This window comes from Pristiophorus japonicus, chromosome 3 (assembly GCF_044704955.1).
Source record: "Pristiophorus japonicus isolate sPriJap1 chromosome 3, sPriJap1.hap1, whole genome shotgun sequence".
Classification (NCBI taxonomy): Eukaryota; Metazoa; Chordata; class Chondrichthyes; family Pristiophoridae; genus Pristiophorus; species Pristiophorus japonicus.
Genome location: NC_091979.1, coordinates 294,495,816 through 294,510,081, shown reverse-complemented (window position 1 = coordinate 294,510,081; position 14,266 = coordinate 294,495,816). Strand labels below are relative to the sequence as shown.

Sequence of the window (14,266 nt, the reverse complement as noted above, 5' to 3'; positions counted from 1 at the left end):
TCCTCCCTCCCCCCCAATCTCCTTTCTTCCCCCCCCCCCCCCCCAATCTCCTTTCTTCCCCCCCCAATCTCCTTTCTTCCCCCCCCAATCTCCTTTTTTCCCCCCCGCCCCCAATCTCCTTTCTTCCCCCCCCGCCCCCAATCTCCTTTCTTCCCCCCCCGCCCCCAATCTCCTTTCTTCCCCCCCCCGCCCCCAATCTCCTTTCTTCCCCCCCCCGCCCCCAATCTCCTTTCTTCCCCCCCCCCGCCCCCAATCTCCTTTCTTCCCCCCCCCGCCCCCAATCTCCTTTCTTCCCCCCCCCGCCCCCAATCTCCCCTTTATCCCCATCTCCCCTTTATTCCCTTCTCCCCCATCCCTCCCCCTGCTCCCCCCCTATCTCCCTCTACCCCCCTCCTCCCCCTCCCCTCGCTGTCAGAAGCACAGACACTGACAGGACAGTGAGAGACACACGCAGACAGACAAGACACAGAGATAGAGACACACTCTGGGCGGGGGAGGCCATCCCAGCACGCTGTTGGAGGGCTCCGGGTGCTGCAGTCGGTAAGTAGAAAATGTTTTATTTATTGATTTAAAAAAAAAAATTATTTCTTATTAATTTTTTGTTTGATTTATTGATGTATTTATCATTTATTATTGATGATGGCTCTTTATTTGTAAAACTGAAGTGTTTAATGTTTGTAAACTTCCCTTTCAACCCCCCCACCATTCCCTACGCCTGATTTGTAACAGCCGCCTGATTTTCTAAAGTGTAGACAAGGTTTTTCGAGCGTACAAAAATCTTCACTTACTCCATTCTAAGTTAGTATGGAGTAAGTTTTCACTCACGAAACTTTGTAAGCAGGCGGAAGTGGCCGGACACGCCCCCTTTTTGAAAAAAAAAATTCTGTTCCAAAGTGAAACTGTTCTAACTGACTAGAACTGGAGCAAACTAAATGACGAGAATTCCGATTTCTAAGATACTCCGTTCTACACCAGTTGCTCCTAAAAATCAGGAGCAAATCATGTGGAAACTTGGGGCCATAGAGAGTATGAAAGATAGAATGATGGTAGCAGAAAGAAAGAAAGACTTGCATTTATATAGCGCCTTTCACGACCACCGGATGCCTCAAAGCGCTTTACAGGGAGAATAGTAGTCGGGGTAGACATATTTATAGGCTCAGGCAGACATGGGGAGAGCAAGGTATAACCCACGGAGAGAGTGCCTCAGAAACAGGAGCATGTTGAGGGCTGCACAAGTAATTTTAAATATTGATTCACTGAATTGTATGCTGTCTTGTGGTTCTTTTCTTCTTTCTTTATCCCTTATCGTGACAAAATACATTTATAGATTAAAAAAAATTGTTCTTGAAATGTGAAGGATGTGCAGGCTGCATAATTTACCTGTCCCTGGTTGACCTGCAAAACTTTTGGTGTGCCACCACCTTGAATAATAATTATACAACTGAGTGGTGTGCTCGGTCACTTCAAAGGACATCGAGTTAATCATGTAATTTGGACTAGAATCGCGTATACGCTAGACTTGGTAGAGGTGGCAGATTCCTGTGTCATGTTCTAGTTGAGTTTTTACAACAATCTGGCAGCTGTTATAGGGGGTATGGTAGCCTCATAATTTCTGTACAGGATATGCTCTCTAACTGTATTCCTTGACATCTCTGCAGTCTTTGACATGGTCTACCACACCATCCTCCTCCAACATCTCTCCTCCATTGTCCAGCTCAGTGGGACTTCCCCTGCTTGGTTTACTTTTGTCTAGTTTGAGTGTCATTAGCGCATCTCTAGCAATGCTTCTCTTCTTGTTCCTGCATTGTTACTTTCACTTTCGGAGTTCTCCAAGTATCCATTCTTGGCCCCCTCCTCTTAATCTACATACTGCTCCTTGGTGATGTCATCCACAGATATGGGGTCTGATTCCTCATGTATGTTGATGGCACACAGCTCTACCTCTCCATCTCTCTCTCTCCATCTCTCTCTCTCTCTCTCTCTCTCTCTCTCTCTCTCTCTCTCTCTCTCTCTCTATTTCTCTATTTCTCTCTCAACCGCCTCCACTGCTTCTATGCTGTCTGATTTAAAAATAATTCTGAGATCCAGCCTTGGATGAGCTGCAGTTTCCTCCAGCTAAGCTTTGGGAAGATTGAACCCATCATCTTTGGCCCCACACAAACTCTTTAACCTCGCCTGCAACTCCATCCCCCTCCTCGGCCACTATCTTCGGCTGAATCAGACTATTTGCAACCCCGATATTTTTGACCCTGAACTGAACTTCTGACCCCCTTATCCTCCAAAAACTGCCGACTTTCAGCTCCATAACTTTGTCGGCCTCTGCCCCTGCCTCAGCCCAACTGCCACTGAAGCCCTCACCCATGCCTTTAGCAACAGGAGTAGGCTATTTGACCCCTCAAGCCTGTTCCACCATTCAGTGAGATCAAGACTGATCTGTCTTAACTTCATCCACCTGCTTTGGCTCCAGAATCATTTTGACCCTTGTCTAGCAAAAATCTGTTGATCTTCGATTTTAAATTATTAATTGAGGTAGCATCTGCTGCTTTTTGTGGGAAAAGAGTTTGGCACTTCTACCACCCTTTGCGTGAAGAAGTGCTTTCTAACTTGTATCCCGAATGGCCTGGTTCTGATTTGACGGTTATGCCCCCTTGTTCTAGATTATTCTCCTCCTCTCTTTCCTCCTCCCCTGTATCTACCGTATAAATTAATTTAAAAATCCTATAAACTTCAATTAAATAACCCCTTAACCATCTATATTCCAGGAAATGCAAGCCTAGTTTATGTAATCTCATTATTTAAACCCTTGGAGCCCTCTGGTAACATTCTGGTGAATGTGTGCTATACTCCTTCCAAGACCAATATATCTAAGGTGCAATGCCCAGAACTGTACACAATACTCAAGGTGTGGTCTAACCAGGGTTTTGTATAGCTGTAGCAAAACTTCCTCCCCATTATATTCTCGTTCTCTAGTTATAAAGGCTAACATTCCATTAGTCGTCTTATTTTTTGTACCTGACTATTTTAGTGGATCTGTGTACATGGACCCATACATGGACTCTTTGGACTTCTGCTCCGCCACTGTTCCTAGCTTTTCACTATTCACTCCTGGTGCCTAAATGCCACAAATTTAAAATGTTCATGTTTAAATTCCTCCATGGCCTACATCTCTCTAACTTCCTAATACTCCAACATGCCTCCCCAAACTCATTCCTCTGACCTCTTGTGCATTCCCCACTCACTTTACCATAATATTGGTGGCCTTGTCTACAGCCACTTGGAATTCCCTCCCTATATCCCTCTACTTCACCACCTCTCTCTCCTCCTTTAAGACTTGCCTTTAAATACATCTCTCCAACCAAGGTTTTGGTCCGCTTCCAAAAGAATTCTCCTTTGGCTTGGCATCCATTTTTTTGGATTACACCTCTGAAGGGCTTCAGGATATTTCTCTCTTACAGGTAGGTGCCATATAAATGTTTGTTTATTATCATTGTAAAATTCTAGGTTGCTAGTTGTCCTGAATTCAAACTCAATCATAGCAAATTATTAAATTTGAAACCAGTAAATTGATCCAAGCTGCTATTTTATTGTAAAAAAACACAACTGGTTCACTTGTGTCCTTCAGGGAAGGGAGCCATCACTCAATTGTTTGGCTGACACATGACTCTAATTCTAACTGGTTGACCCTTGATGCCCTCTGAAGTGGCTCCGAGCAGCTGCTCAGGCCAACTTGGGACGGGCAATAAATCTGTCCTTGCCATTGTTGCCCATAATAGTACATGTGGAATCTCATTCCTTCAGAAGTTAATTTGTGTTGGAAATTAAAAATTATTTTTTTTGCATTTTCTGTCTCTTTTTTTTTATTTATATCTCTCTCTCTCTCTCTCTCTCTCTCTCTCTCTCTCTCTCTCTCTCTCTCTCTCTCTCTCTCTCTTAATCCCATCTTACTTTCCCAATCCTCATTTTGCTTTCTGTACATGATTGAAATTTGCAATCTAGAATAAAAATACTTAACTGGAGGAGGGCTAATTTCAGTGAATTGAGCTAACAGGCTCAAGTAAAGTGTCATCAAAGACTGGCAGACAAAAATGTAAAGGAACAATACAAACAGCCTTTAAAGAGGAGATGGTTCGGGTACAGTCTTATGTACATTCCTACAAGGGAAAGCGAGGGCAACCAAAGCCAGAGCTCCCTGAATGATGAAGAAGTTAGAGAGTAGGATGAAGCAGAAAAAGGGGGCGTATGACAGATGTCAGCTTGATCATGCAAGGGAGAATCAGGCTGAATATAAAAAGTACAGAAGAGATGTGAAAAAGGAAATAAAAGGGGCAAAGAGACAGTATGAGAATAGATTAGTGGCTAACATAAAAGGGAATCTAAAGGTCTTCTATTGGCATATCAACAGTAAAAGAGTTGTCAGAGGAGTGGTGGGGCCGATTGGGGACTGAAATGGAGATCGATGCATGGAGGCAGAGGTACTAAATGAGTAGTTTGTAAGAAAGAAAATGCTGCCAAAGTCAAAGTGAAAGAGGAGGTAGTTGAGTTACTGGATGGGATAAAAAGTGATAAAGATGAGGTACTAGAAAGGCTGGTTGTAGATAAGTCACCAGGACCGAATGGAATGCATTCTAGGATGCTGAGGGAAGTCGAGGTCGAAATTGTGGAGATGCTGACCATAATCTTCCAATCCTCCTTGGATACGGGAATGTTGCCAGAGGACTGGAGAATTGCAAATGTTACACCCTTGTTCAATAAAAGGTGTAAAGATCAATCCAGCAACTACAAGGCAGTCAGTTTAACCTCGGTAGTGGGGAAGCTTTTAGAAACGATAATCCAGGACAAAATTAAGTCACTTGGACAAGTGTGAATTAATTAAGGAAAGCCAGCATAGATTTGTTATAGGCAAATCATGTTTAACTAACTTGATTTAGTTTTTTGATGGGGTAACCGAGGGGGTTGATGAGGGCAATGCAGTTGATGTGGTGTACATGGACTTCCAAAAAGCATTTGATAAAATGGCACTTAACAGGCTTGCCAGTAAAGTTGAAGCCCATGGAATATAAGGAACAGTGGCAGCATGGATACAAAATTAGTTCAGTGACGGGAAACCGAGAGTAGTGGTGAACGGTTGTTTATCGGACTGGAGGAGGATACAGAGTGGGGTACCCCAGGGGTCGGTATTAGGACCACTGTTTTTCTTGATATATATTAATGACTTAGACTTGGTGTACAGGGCACAATTTAAAACTTTGCAGGTGACCCAAAACTTGGGAGTATACTGAACAGTGAGGAGGCTAGTGATAGACTTCAAAAGGGCATAGATAGTCTGGTGGAATGGGCAGATTAAATTTAAATGCAAAAAAGTGCAAAGCGATACATTTTATGAAACATTGGTTCGGCCTCAACTGGAGTATTGTGTCCAATTCTGGGCACTGCACTTTTGGAAGGATGTGAAGGCCTTCGAGCGGGTGCAGAAAAGATTTACAAGAATTGTTCCAGGGAAGAGGGACTTGAGTTACATGAATAGATTGGAGAAACATAGAAATATAGAAAATAGGTGCAGGAGTAAGCCATTCGGCCCTTAGAGCCTGTACCACCATTCAATAAGATCATGGCTGATCATTCCCTCATTACCCCTTTCCTGCTTTCTCTCCATACCCCTTGATCCCCTTAGCCGTAAGGGCCATATCTAACTCCCTCTTGAATATATCCAATGAACTGGTATCAACAACTCTCTGCGGCAGGGAATTCCACAGGTTAAAACTCTGAGTGAAGAAGTTTCTCCTCATTTCAGTCCTAAATGGCCTACCCCTTATCCTAAGACTATGTCCCCTGGTTCTGGACTTCCCCAACATCGGGAACATTCTTCCACATCTAACTTGTCCAGTCCCGTCAGAATCTTATATGTTTCTATGAGATCCCCTCATCCTTCTAAACTCCAGTGTATAAGGCCCAGTTGATCCAGTCTCTCCTCATCGGTCAGTCCAGCCGTCCCGGGAATCAGTCTGGTGAACCTTCGCTGCACTCCATCAGATTAGGAGACCAAAACTAACACAATATTCCAGGTGAGGCCTCACCAAGGCCCTGTACAACTGCAGCAAGACCTCCCTGCTCCTATACTCAAATCCCCTAGCTATGAAGGCCAACATACCATTTGCCTTCTTCACTGCCTGCTGTACCTGCATGCCAGCTTTCAATGACTGATGAACCATGACACCCAGGACTCGTTGCACCTCCCCTTTTCCTAATCTGCCGCCATTCAGATAATCTGCTTTCGTGTTATTGCCCCCAAAGTGGATAACCTCACATTTATCCACATTATACTGCATCTGCCATGCATTTGCCCACTCAACTAACCTATCCAAGTCACCCTGCAGCCTCTTGGGTAGTTCTCCTTAGAGCAGAAAAGGTTGAGAGGAGATTTGATAGAGGTGATCAGAACCATGAATAGAGTAGATAGAGAGAAACTGTGCCTATTCGTGGAAGGGTCGAGAAGCAGAGGACACAAATTTAAGGTGATTGGCAGAGGAACCAAAGGCGACATGAGGGGAAACTTTTTTACGCAGCGAATGGTTAGGATCTGGAATGCACTGCCTGAAAGGGTGGGTGACGCAGATTCAATTGCGGCTTTCAAAAGGGAATTGTTAAGTACTTGAAGGAGAAAAAATTGCAGGGATTTGGGAAAGAGCGGGGAGTGGGACTGACTGGATTGCTCTTGGAAAGAACCAGTGCAGCCTTGATAGACCAAATGGCCTCCTTCTGCACTGTACTATTCTATGATTTTAATTGAAACCTCCTGTGTGTCTGTGAGGATTCTTCAATCTGCTTGTTTGAAGAGCTTCACTGTTTCTTCACCTGCTCACAGATAACCTGTAGAGGGCGCTGTGCTGGATCAGATGCCGGATTAGAGCAAGTCTCCACTCGAAAACCGGTGAAAACTTTGTGGGCAGTTGTCAGCGAGGTGCACAGCAAGCGCTGTTTCTTCACCACTATCCGCAAAATCTGGGCCATTAAATTCAGTTTTACAACTTGCCGTGGTGGATTTGAACTCGTGACCTCTGGGTTGCTGGTTCAGTACTACAGCCACTAAACTGTGCTCCTAAGAATGTTTTTTCTATCACCTGGAGTCTTTATTCACTCAAAAGATTCACTTTACTGGAAGTTTTATTCTTTCTTGCAAAGGCACATTCATAATGAGTACAGTACAGTTTATTGAAGGTGTATAATGATTGAAACCATTTCTCAATGAGCTCAAAACGTAAGATTAATAAACAATTTGCTGAATTAAAAAATCTTGTATATAAGCGCACAAATTGAGAATGGGCGACTTTGGAAGTTGAATCATAAAATCCCCTTCCACCTTTCTTTGTCTCATTTTCCCCTTCATTTCCTTGCTGTGAGATGTAGCGAAAAGTATGGAAACACTACATTGGTTCAGCAGTGAAATCACTGCCAGTAATTGTACTGTTCTCGGTTAAGCTTAGATTGTCTTCACCTGTAGGTCTGGAGTTGGTTACAAAAAGGCTCATCACAAATTTTAATGCTCAGCTATTACAAGTACTTGCATTTACAAGCGTTTTTGTCACCACTATGTTAGATGAAAAGGTTTGTAAAGTAAATGCAACAAAATTAATTTGGGAGAGCAAATGTGTGCATTCTTGACTTTGTCTCGAGCTGTTTTTGGAGAAATTTAGTCTTGTACAGTATGCCTAAAACTATCTTTGTAGCAGAGAAGCAAACACAGCATTGTGAACTAAGAAAATTGCCATTTATAAATAAAAATACATGTAGCACAAATTAAAATTTATAAATGTGAAGAAGACATTAAAAGTCTAAATTAACATAATAAAAATGACTAATAAAACTGGTTATTTGTTTTACAGCAACTGTATAAGGTGGTGCCTATCAAGGATATCCGGAATCTTTATGTCACTTTTCCTATACCAGACCTTCAGAAATATTACAAGTCAAATCCAGGCCACTACCTAGGACATTTGATTGGTCATGAAGGACCCGGGAGTCTTCTGTCAGAACTCAAATCCAAAGGTAATACTGAATGTTATACTTGGGGAATATGCACCAGTAGATTTTTTTTTTCTTTCTTCCTCCTTCCCCTTTTTTTAAGGTTATCTGTGCTGGTGAGGTTCTTTGTCAGCTTACCAATGATACCTCACGATGGGCCTCCAATGACCATGTCAGAGTGATGACTATTTGTCCAATAATATCCCTTTTTTCCTTTTTTATTCTTTTTTTCTTATCTTTTCCAATCCCTCCCTTTTGGCAACTCCCAGTTCAGTATGGCTTGTGGTACAAATTGGATTATTCTAATATTAAAAATGCTTCTTTGCTTTTGGAGTAGAGGGAATATGCAAAATGTACAAACAATATCCAGAAATTTGATTGATTGCAATGAACTCAACGTCTCTAATATTTTCTATCCACTGTTTAAAGATCTGGTTCCTTTTCCCTCTCTTCTGTCCTTCTCACTACTTCCTCCCCCCCCTCCCCACAACCAAATGGGCACACACCTTGGCGCTGGATGCTAGTTCTTACCTGGCCACTAGTTGCTACACAAGTGGGCCTCTGTGACTTGCCCTTTAGCTCTTGGTGATTAGTATGGTACACACCCAATTGTTCTTTAATATCTGCAGCCTGTTAGTGCATCAGTATGCTGCACTATTACATTCCCTCATGTAATATTTTATTGTACATTAGTACATCAGCACATTGTGCTGTGGCATTGCCGTGTACCATAACATGGTACTTTGCAGTAGTGCATGAATACTTTGCGCTGTAGCATTGCTTTGTACCATAGCATGAGGCAGTAGTGCATGGTGTAGTACTGCATCAGTATATTGTCTTACAGTGTAATCTTGTTAACTGTTTCTAAATGTTGAAGTGTAAAATGCTAATTTTTCAGTTCTTTTCCTCAAATATCCAATATTGTTTTATTATGGTGACTTAATTGAGAATAACCATAGTCATTTTAAAACTTTTTAGATTTTCAAAGTCAAAAGACTTATTAACATTTTCTGTGCTGCTTTCTAGGTTGGGTAAATACTCTTGTCGGAGGGCAAAAAGAAGGAGCTAAAGGTTTTATGTTTTTCATCATTAATGTGGATCTCACTGAGGAAGGACTTGGTAAGTACAGTAATTTTTTGCAGCAACTGTGATTTTATGTTCTTTAAAGTTTTATTATGCTAGACTTAAAATCATAAGTACTTTCTGATTACAACTGAATGATACAAATCAAAGCTTTAGTGACATGATATTCCAGTTTAAAAAAAATGTTAGAGAAAAGTGAAGTATGTTACAAGGCAGAAACACTTTTTTGGAGTGCAGATGACATCAAAGCTGGCAAAAATGAAGCACAAGTTGTATTTGATGCGAGCTGTGCCCCAAGATTTGCAACTTTCTAGAAACTTGCTCAAGTATTTATTGGTTTGCAATGTATGGGAATTGATGTTACTGCTAGGACAGAATTTTTTAGCAAGCAAATGCTGGCAGACTGAAAGTTTTCAGTTCTTGCAGTGGAATCATGATTTGACTTGAACAGCTGATGTTCCAAGCAGCAAGATCTGTTTACTACCTTACATGGAAATAACATGGTCTGTGCACACTAAGAAAACACAGATGAAACGTTCAAGGAGTCTTAATTCATTTGATGCTAATATGTATAACTTTGTCTTTTCTTTCTCTGTCCTTATTTATGCAGTGCATGTTGATGATATAATTCTACACATGTTCCAGTATATTACTAAGCTGCGTACAGAAGGGCCGCAGGAATGGGTTTTCCAGGAGTGTAAGGTAATGGGAAAAATATTACTTAATTTGATCATTGAATCCTTTTGTAAATCAACAACAACAACATGTATTTATATAGCGCCTTTAACGTAGTAAAACATCCCAAGGTGCTTCACAGGAGTGTTATAAGACAAAAAAATAAATTTGACACTGAGCCACATCACAAGAAATTATGGCAGATGAGCGGTAAGTTTTAAGGAGCGTCTTAAATGAAGAAAGAGAGGCAGAAAGGTTTAGGGAGTGAGTTCCAGAGCTTTAGGGCTCAGGCAGCTGAAGGCATGGCCACCGATGGTTGAGCAGTGTTAGTCAGGGATGCTCAAGAGAGCAGAATTTCAGCAGTACAGATATCTCTGGGGGAGTTGTGAGGCTAAAGGAGATTAGAGATAGGGAGGGTCGAGGCCACGGAGAGAATTGTAAACAAGATGAGAATTTTGAAATCGAGGCATTGCTTAACCGGGAGCCAATATAGGTCAGCAGCACAGGGGTGATGGATGAACAGGGCCTGGTGCGAGTTAGGACATGGGCTGCCGAGTTTTGGATGACCTCAAGTTTGTATAGGGTAGAATGTGGGAGGCCAGCCAGGAGTGCATTGGAGTAGTCAAGTCTAGAGGTAACAAAGGCTTGGATGAGGGTTTCAGCAGCAGATGAGCTGAAGCAAGGGCGGAGACGGGCGATGTAACGGAGGTGGAAATCAGGCTAAAAGTTTATACTTAAATTTCTGCAGAAAGTAACGGAGGGAAAAGGCAGATGTTCAGTCGACAATTTGAGAAAATTAAATAAACGACTAAATAATATGGATTAGAAATGTTGTTCCAATACCCTTTTTTCTACCAATATTTCACTTTTTTGATCTATAAATATTACTGCTTCTAAGAGTTAGTGTAATAGGTTTAGCATTTTGCCAGCCAATTTACTCAGGACACTGTGTAGAGGTAGGGATCTCTGGCCCAAGTTCCGGCTGTCCTGCAGAACGGCGCACCTCCGAGAGGCCCGCCTATTTTGTAGAATTAAAACTGCGCCTAAAACTTACCTCGCAATTCTCCATGTTCAGCAGGCCTGTTTAGCAGTCTGCGTAGTGCAGCACAAGCAGCTGGGAGCGGAGCTACAGCCCTGTGCCAAAAAGAGTGCCAGCAGCTGCGCGCGTGCGCAGTAGCTCCTGGCCCTCCCAGCGCGTCTTGTTTCCGGGTGACCCTATCCCTGGTCGAAGGGACGTTGCGATGTTCGCCGCCCCTATCCCGGACCGAGTGGCCTGCCTGCCTCACCATCCCACGCCTCGTCGCTGCCCGACCTTGGGCCTCGCCTCGTCGCCACTGCCCTTACCTCGAGGCCTCCTCACCGGCCCGCCCGAACACCACCTCCCCGATGGGGCCCGCCCGAGCTCCTCCCCGGTGGTGGGCCCCGCCCGAACACCACCTCGGCGGCGAGGCCCGCCTGACCAGTTCTTTGGCGGGCCCCGCCCAACCACCTCCTTGGCGCCAGGCCCGCCCGAACTCCTCCCCAGTGGTGGGCCCCACCCGAACACCACCTCAGCGGCGGGGCCCGCCCAACCACCTCCTCGGCAGGCAGGGCTGTGTGTGCTGTTGAAGGGCTCCCGATGCTCCCGAACGAATAGGTGCCGCAGCAATTTTTATTTCCTGATTTATTGATTTTTAATTTTTTTATTTTTTTTATTTATCATTTATTATTGATGATGGCTCTTTATTGCTAAAAATGAAGTGTTCAATGCCTTGGAAAATCCCCTAACTTTCCTCCACCACTCCAATCTCTGGCTACCTGCACCTAATTTCTAAAGTGTACGCAAGATTTTTCTGAGCATACAAAAGTCGACAATTACTCCGTTCTAAGTTAGTTTGGAGTAGCTTTTCGCTGCCTAAACGTGCAAAACAGGCGTAAGTGGCTGGTAACGCCCCCTTTTGAAAAAAAAAAGGAACTAAAACGAAACTAAACTAACTCACTAGAACTGGAGCAAACTAAATGCCGAGAATTGCGATTTCTAAGATACTCCGAACTAAACTAGTTGCTCCAAAAAAATAGGAGTAACTCCAGCCGAAACTTGGGCCCCTAGAATTATGGAATAGGACAGCACAGAAGGAGGCCATTTCGCCCATTGAGTCTGTGCCAGGTCTTTCGAAGAGAAAATCCATTTCGTCCCCCCACCGCCCACCGCTCTTTCCCCAAATGCTTGTAATATTGCGGGTGCACAATTGTTAATACTAAGATTGTTTCAAAACCTTGAATTAACTTCAGATGTGATTAGGATTAGGGATTATATTCCAGAAATAGAGATTTAAAAAAAAAAGTTACTTGTTGGAGGATGGAAATAGAATGCACATTACTGAAAGGTAAAGCAAAGTGTTTACTAGAATTTGGTAAGATAGGGTTACATTATTTCAGTCAAATAAGATCATTTTCTAGACTTCAAGGGCTCTGACCACTTTTCCAGAAGCTGCAGTAATATGGGCCCCAAGTTTCCACATGATTTGCTCCTGATTTTTAGGAGCAACTGGTGTAGAACGGAGTATCTTAGAAATCGGAATTCTCATCATTTAGTTTGCTCCAGTTCTAGTCAGTTAGAACAGTTTCACTTTGGAACAGAATTTTTTTTTTCAAAAGGGGACGTGTCCGGCCACTTACGCCTGATTTCAAAGTTTTGTCAGTGAAAACTTACTCCAAACTAACTTAGAATGGAGTAAGTGAAGATTTTAGTCCGCTCAAAAAAACCTTGTCTACAATTTAGAAAATCAGGCGTAGGGAATGGTGGGGGGGAGTGTTTAAAGGGAAGTTTACAAACATTAAACGCTTCAGTTTTACAAATAAAGAGCCATCATCAATAATAAATGATAAATACATCAATAAATCAACCAAAAAAATTAATAAGAAATAATTTTTTAAAAAATCAATAAATAAAAAAATTTCTACTTAACGACTGCAGCACCGGGAGCCCTCCAACAGCGTGCTGGGATGCCCCCTTCAGTGTGTCTCTGTCAGTGTCTCTATCTCTCTGTCTGTGTGTCTCTCATTCTCTGTCTGTCAGTGTCTGTGTTTCTGACAGCGAGGGAAGGGGGAGGGATGGGGGAGAAGGGGGTAAAGGGGAGAAAAGGAGATGGGGTGGGGGGGAAGGAGATGGGGGGGAGAAAAGGAGATGGGAGGGGGGGAAGGAGATTGTGGGGGGGGAAGGGAGCGGGGAGAAAGGAGATGGGGGGGGGGAGATTGGAGGGGGGGGGTGGGTGGGGGGAGGAGATTGTAGGGGGTGGGGGAAGGAGATGTGGGGGGGAAGGAGAAGGGGGAGGGAGGCTGAACGGAACGGGCCGGGCCCGTCCCCAGCACCAGATTTACAGGTAGGTGGCGTTGGGTCGGGGGGGTGGTGGGAGGGAGGTCGGTTCGGTTCGGGTCGGGGGGTGGGAGGTCAGGTCGGATCCAGTCCGGGGGTGGGGGGGGAGGCGGGTGTCCGGTCTGGGGGGTGGGGGGGTGGTGGTGAGCGGGAGTCGGTGTCGGGTCAAGAGGAAGCAGGAGCTGGCCGTGGGACGAGCCTTATTCACGCAGCCCGTGAGGCCATTCGGCCAGGGCTAGGGGATGCGTGCTTCTGGCCCCTCCCACACAGTTTTGGGCGCCTGGAGCTACTGAACATGCGCGCCCACTGTAGTGCGCATGTGCAGAGGTCCCGGCACTGATTTCAGTGCAGGGACCTGGCTCCGCCCCCTACAGCTCCTGCTGTGCTGCGCCGAGGGCCAGAGGACCTGCAGGGAGGTGGAGAATCTGGAGGTTTTTTTTAGGCGCACTTTGTGGTGCGAAAAACGGGCGTCCAGTTCGGGGCTGCGCCGTTCTAGGCGCAGCTCGAAACTTGGGCCCATGAAGCTGTGAATATCTTAATTTCTTTCAGTAGAAGATTATTAATAGTTTTCATTTTTTTTAAATTTAGGATTTGAATGCTATGGCATTTAGGTTCAAAGATAAAGAGCGACCACGAGGCTACACTTCAAAACTTGCTGGCTCATTACATGTACGTGAAGATTTTCTTGTCTACTACTACATTTTAACATTCTCTGCAGTACTTTTAAACGTAACCATGTGTTATTCTAAGATTAGTCATTTTTTTTTTCTCTTTGTGATCACACTTGCATGCAAGCAAAGAGGAATATCACAATAAAAGATGGAAGAGGGTGGGGACTGGGAAAGCACTTTCCAAGTGCATCTCCCATGCCCATTGCTTTTAATTCTACTTATCCCTAGCAGTTGACAGTTTGATGCTCAGTGAGTACAGATGTCTCCAGTACTGTCCCTATCAGATTAGTGCCCTGTTCACGCGCGCAACGAGTGATGATCTCTTCGCTGTGCGCGCCAACCCCTTTGCGCCCAGTGGGTCTCAAAGCTGGCAGACATCTACTGCTGGGCGCCCATTAAAGGGGAGGCCTTTAGCACCCGGGCTGCCATTTCTATTTGTCAGCCGACTCTTGCGTCAGCCCGA

The 14,266-nt window shown here is 44.2% G+C and overlaps 1 protein-coding gene across 3 annotated transcripts in view; it reads left to right on the top strand.

Moving 5' to 3' along the window:
- ide (insulin-degrading enzyme) overlaps positions 1-14,266 on the top strand; it is a 173,055-nt gene that overhangs the window by 41,599 nt on the left and 117,190 nt on the right. For all 3 annotated transcript variants that reach the window (XM_070876812.1, XM_070876811.1, XM_070876810.1), the window contains exons 7-10: positions 7,881-8,043; positions 9,046-9,138; positions 9,713-9,804; positions 13,721-13,801. In XM_070876812.1, coding sequence (XP_070732913.1) covers positions 7,881-8,043; positions 9,046-9,138; positions 9,713-9,804; positions 13,721-13,801 — 429 coding nt within the window. The remainder of the gene's footprint in view (positions 1-7,880; positions 8,044-9,045; positions 9,139-9,712; positions 9,805-13,720; positions 13,802-14,266) is intronic.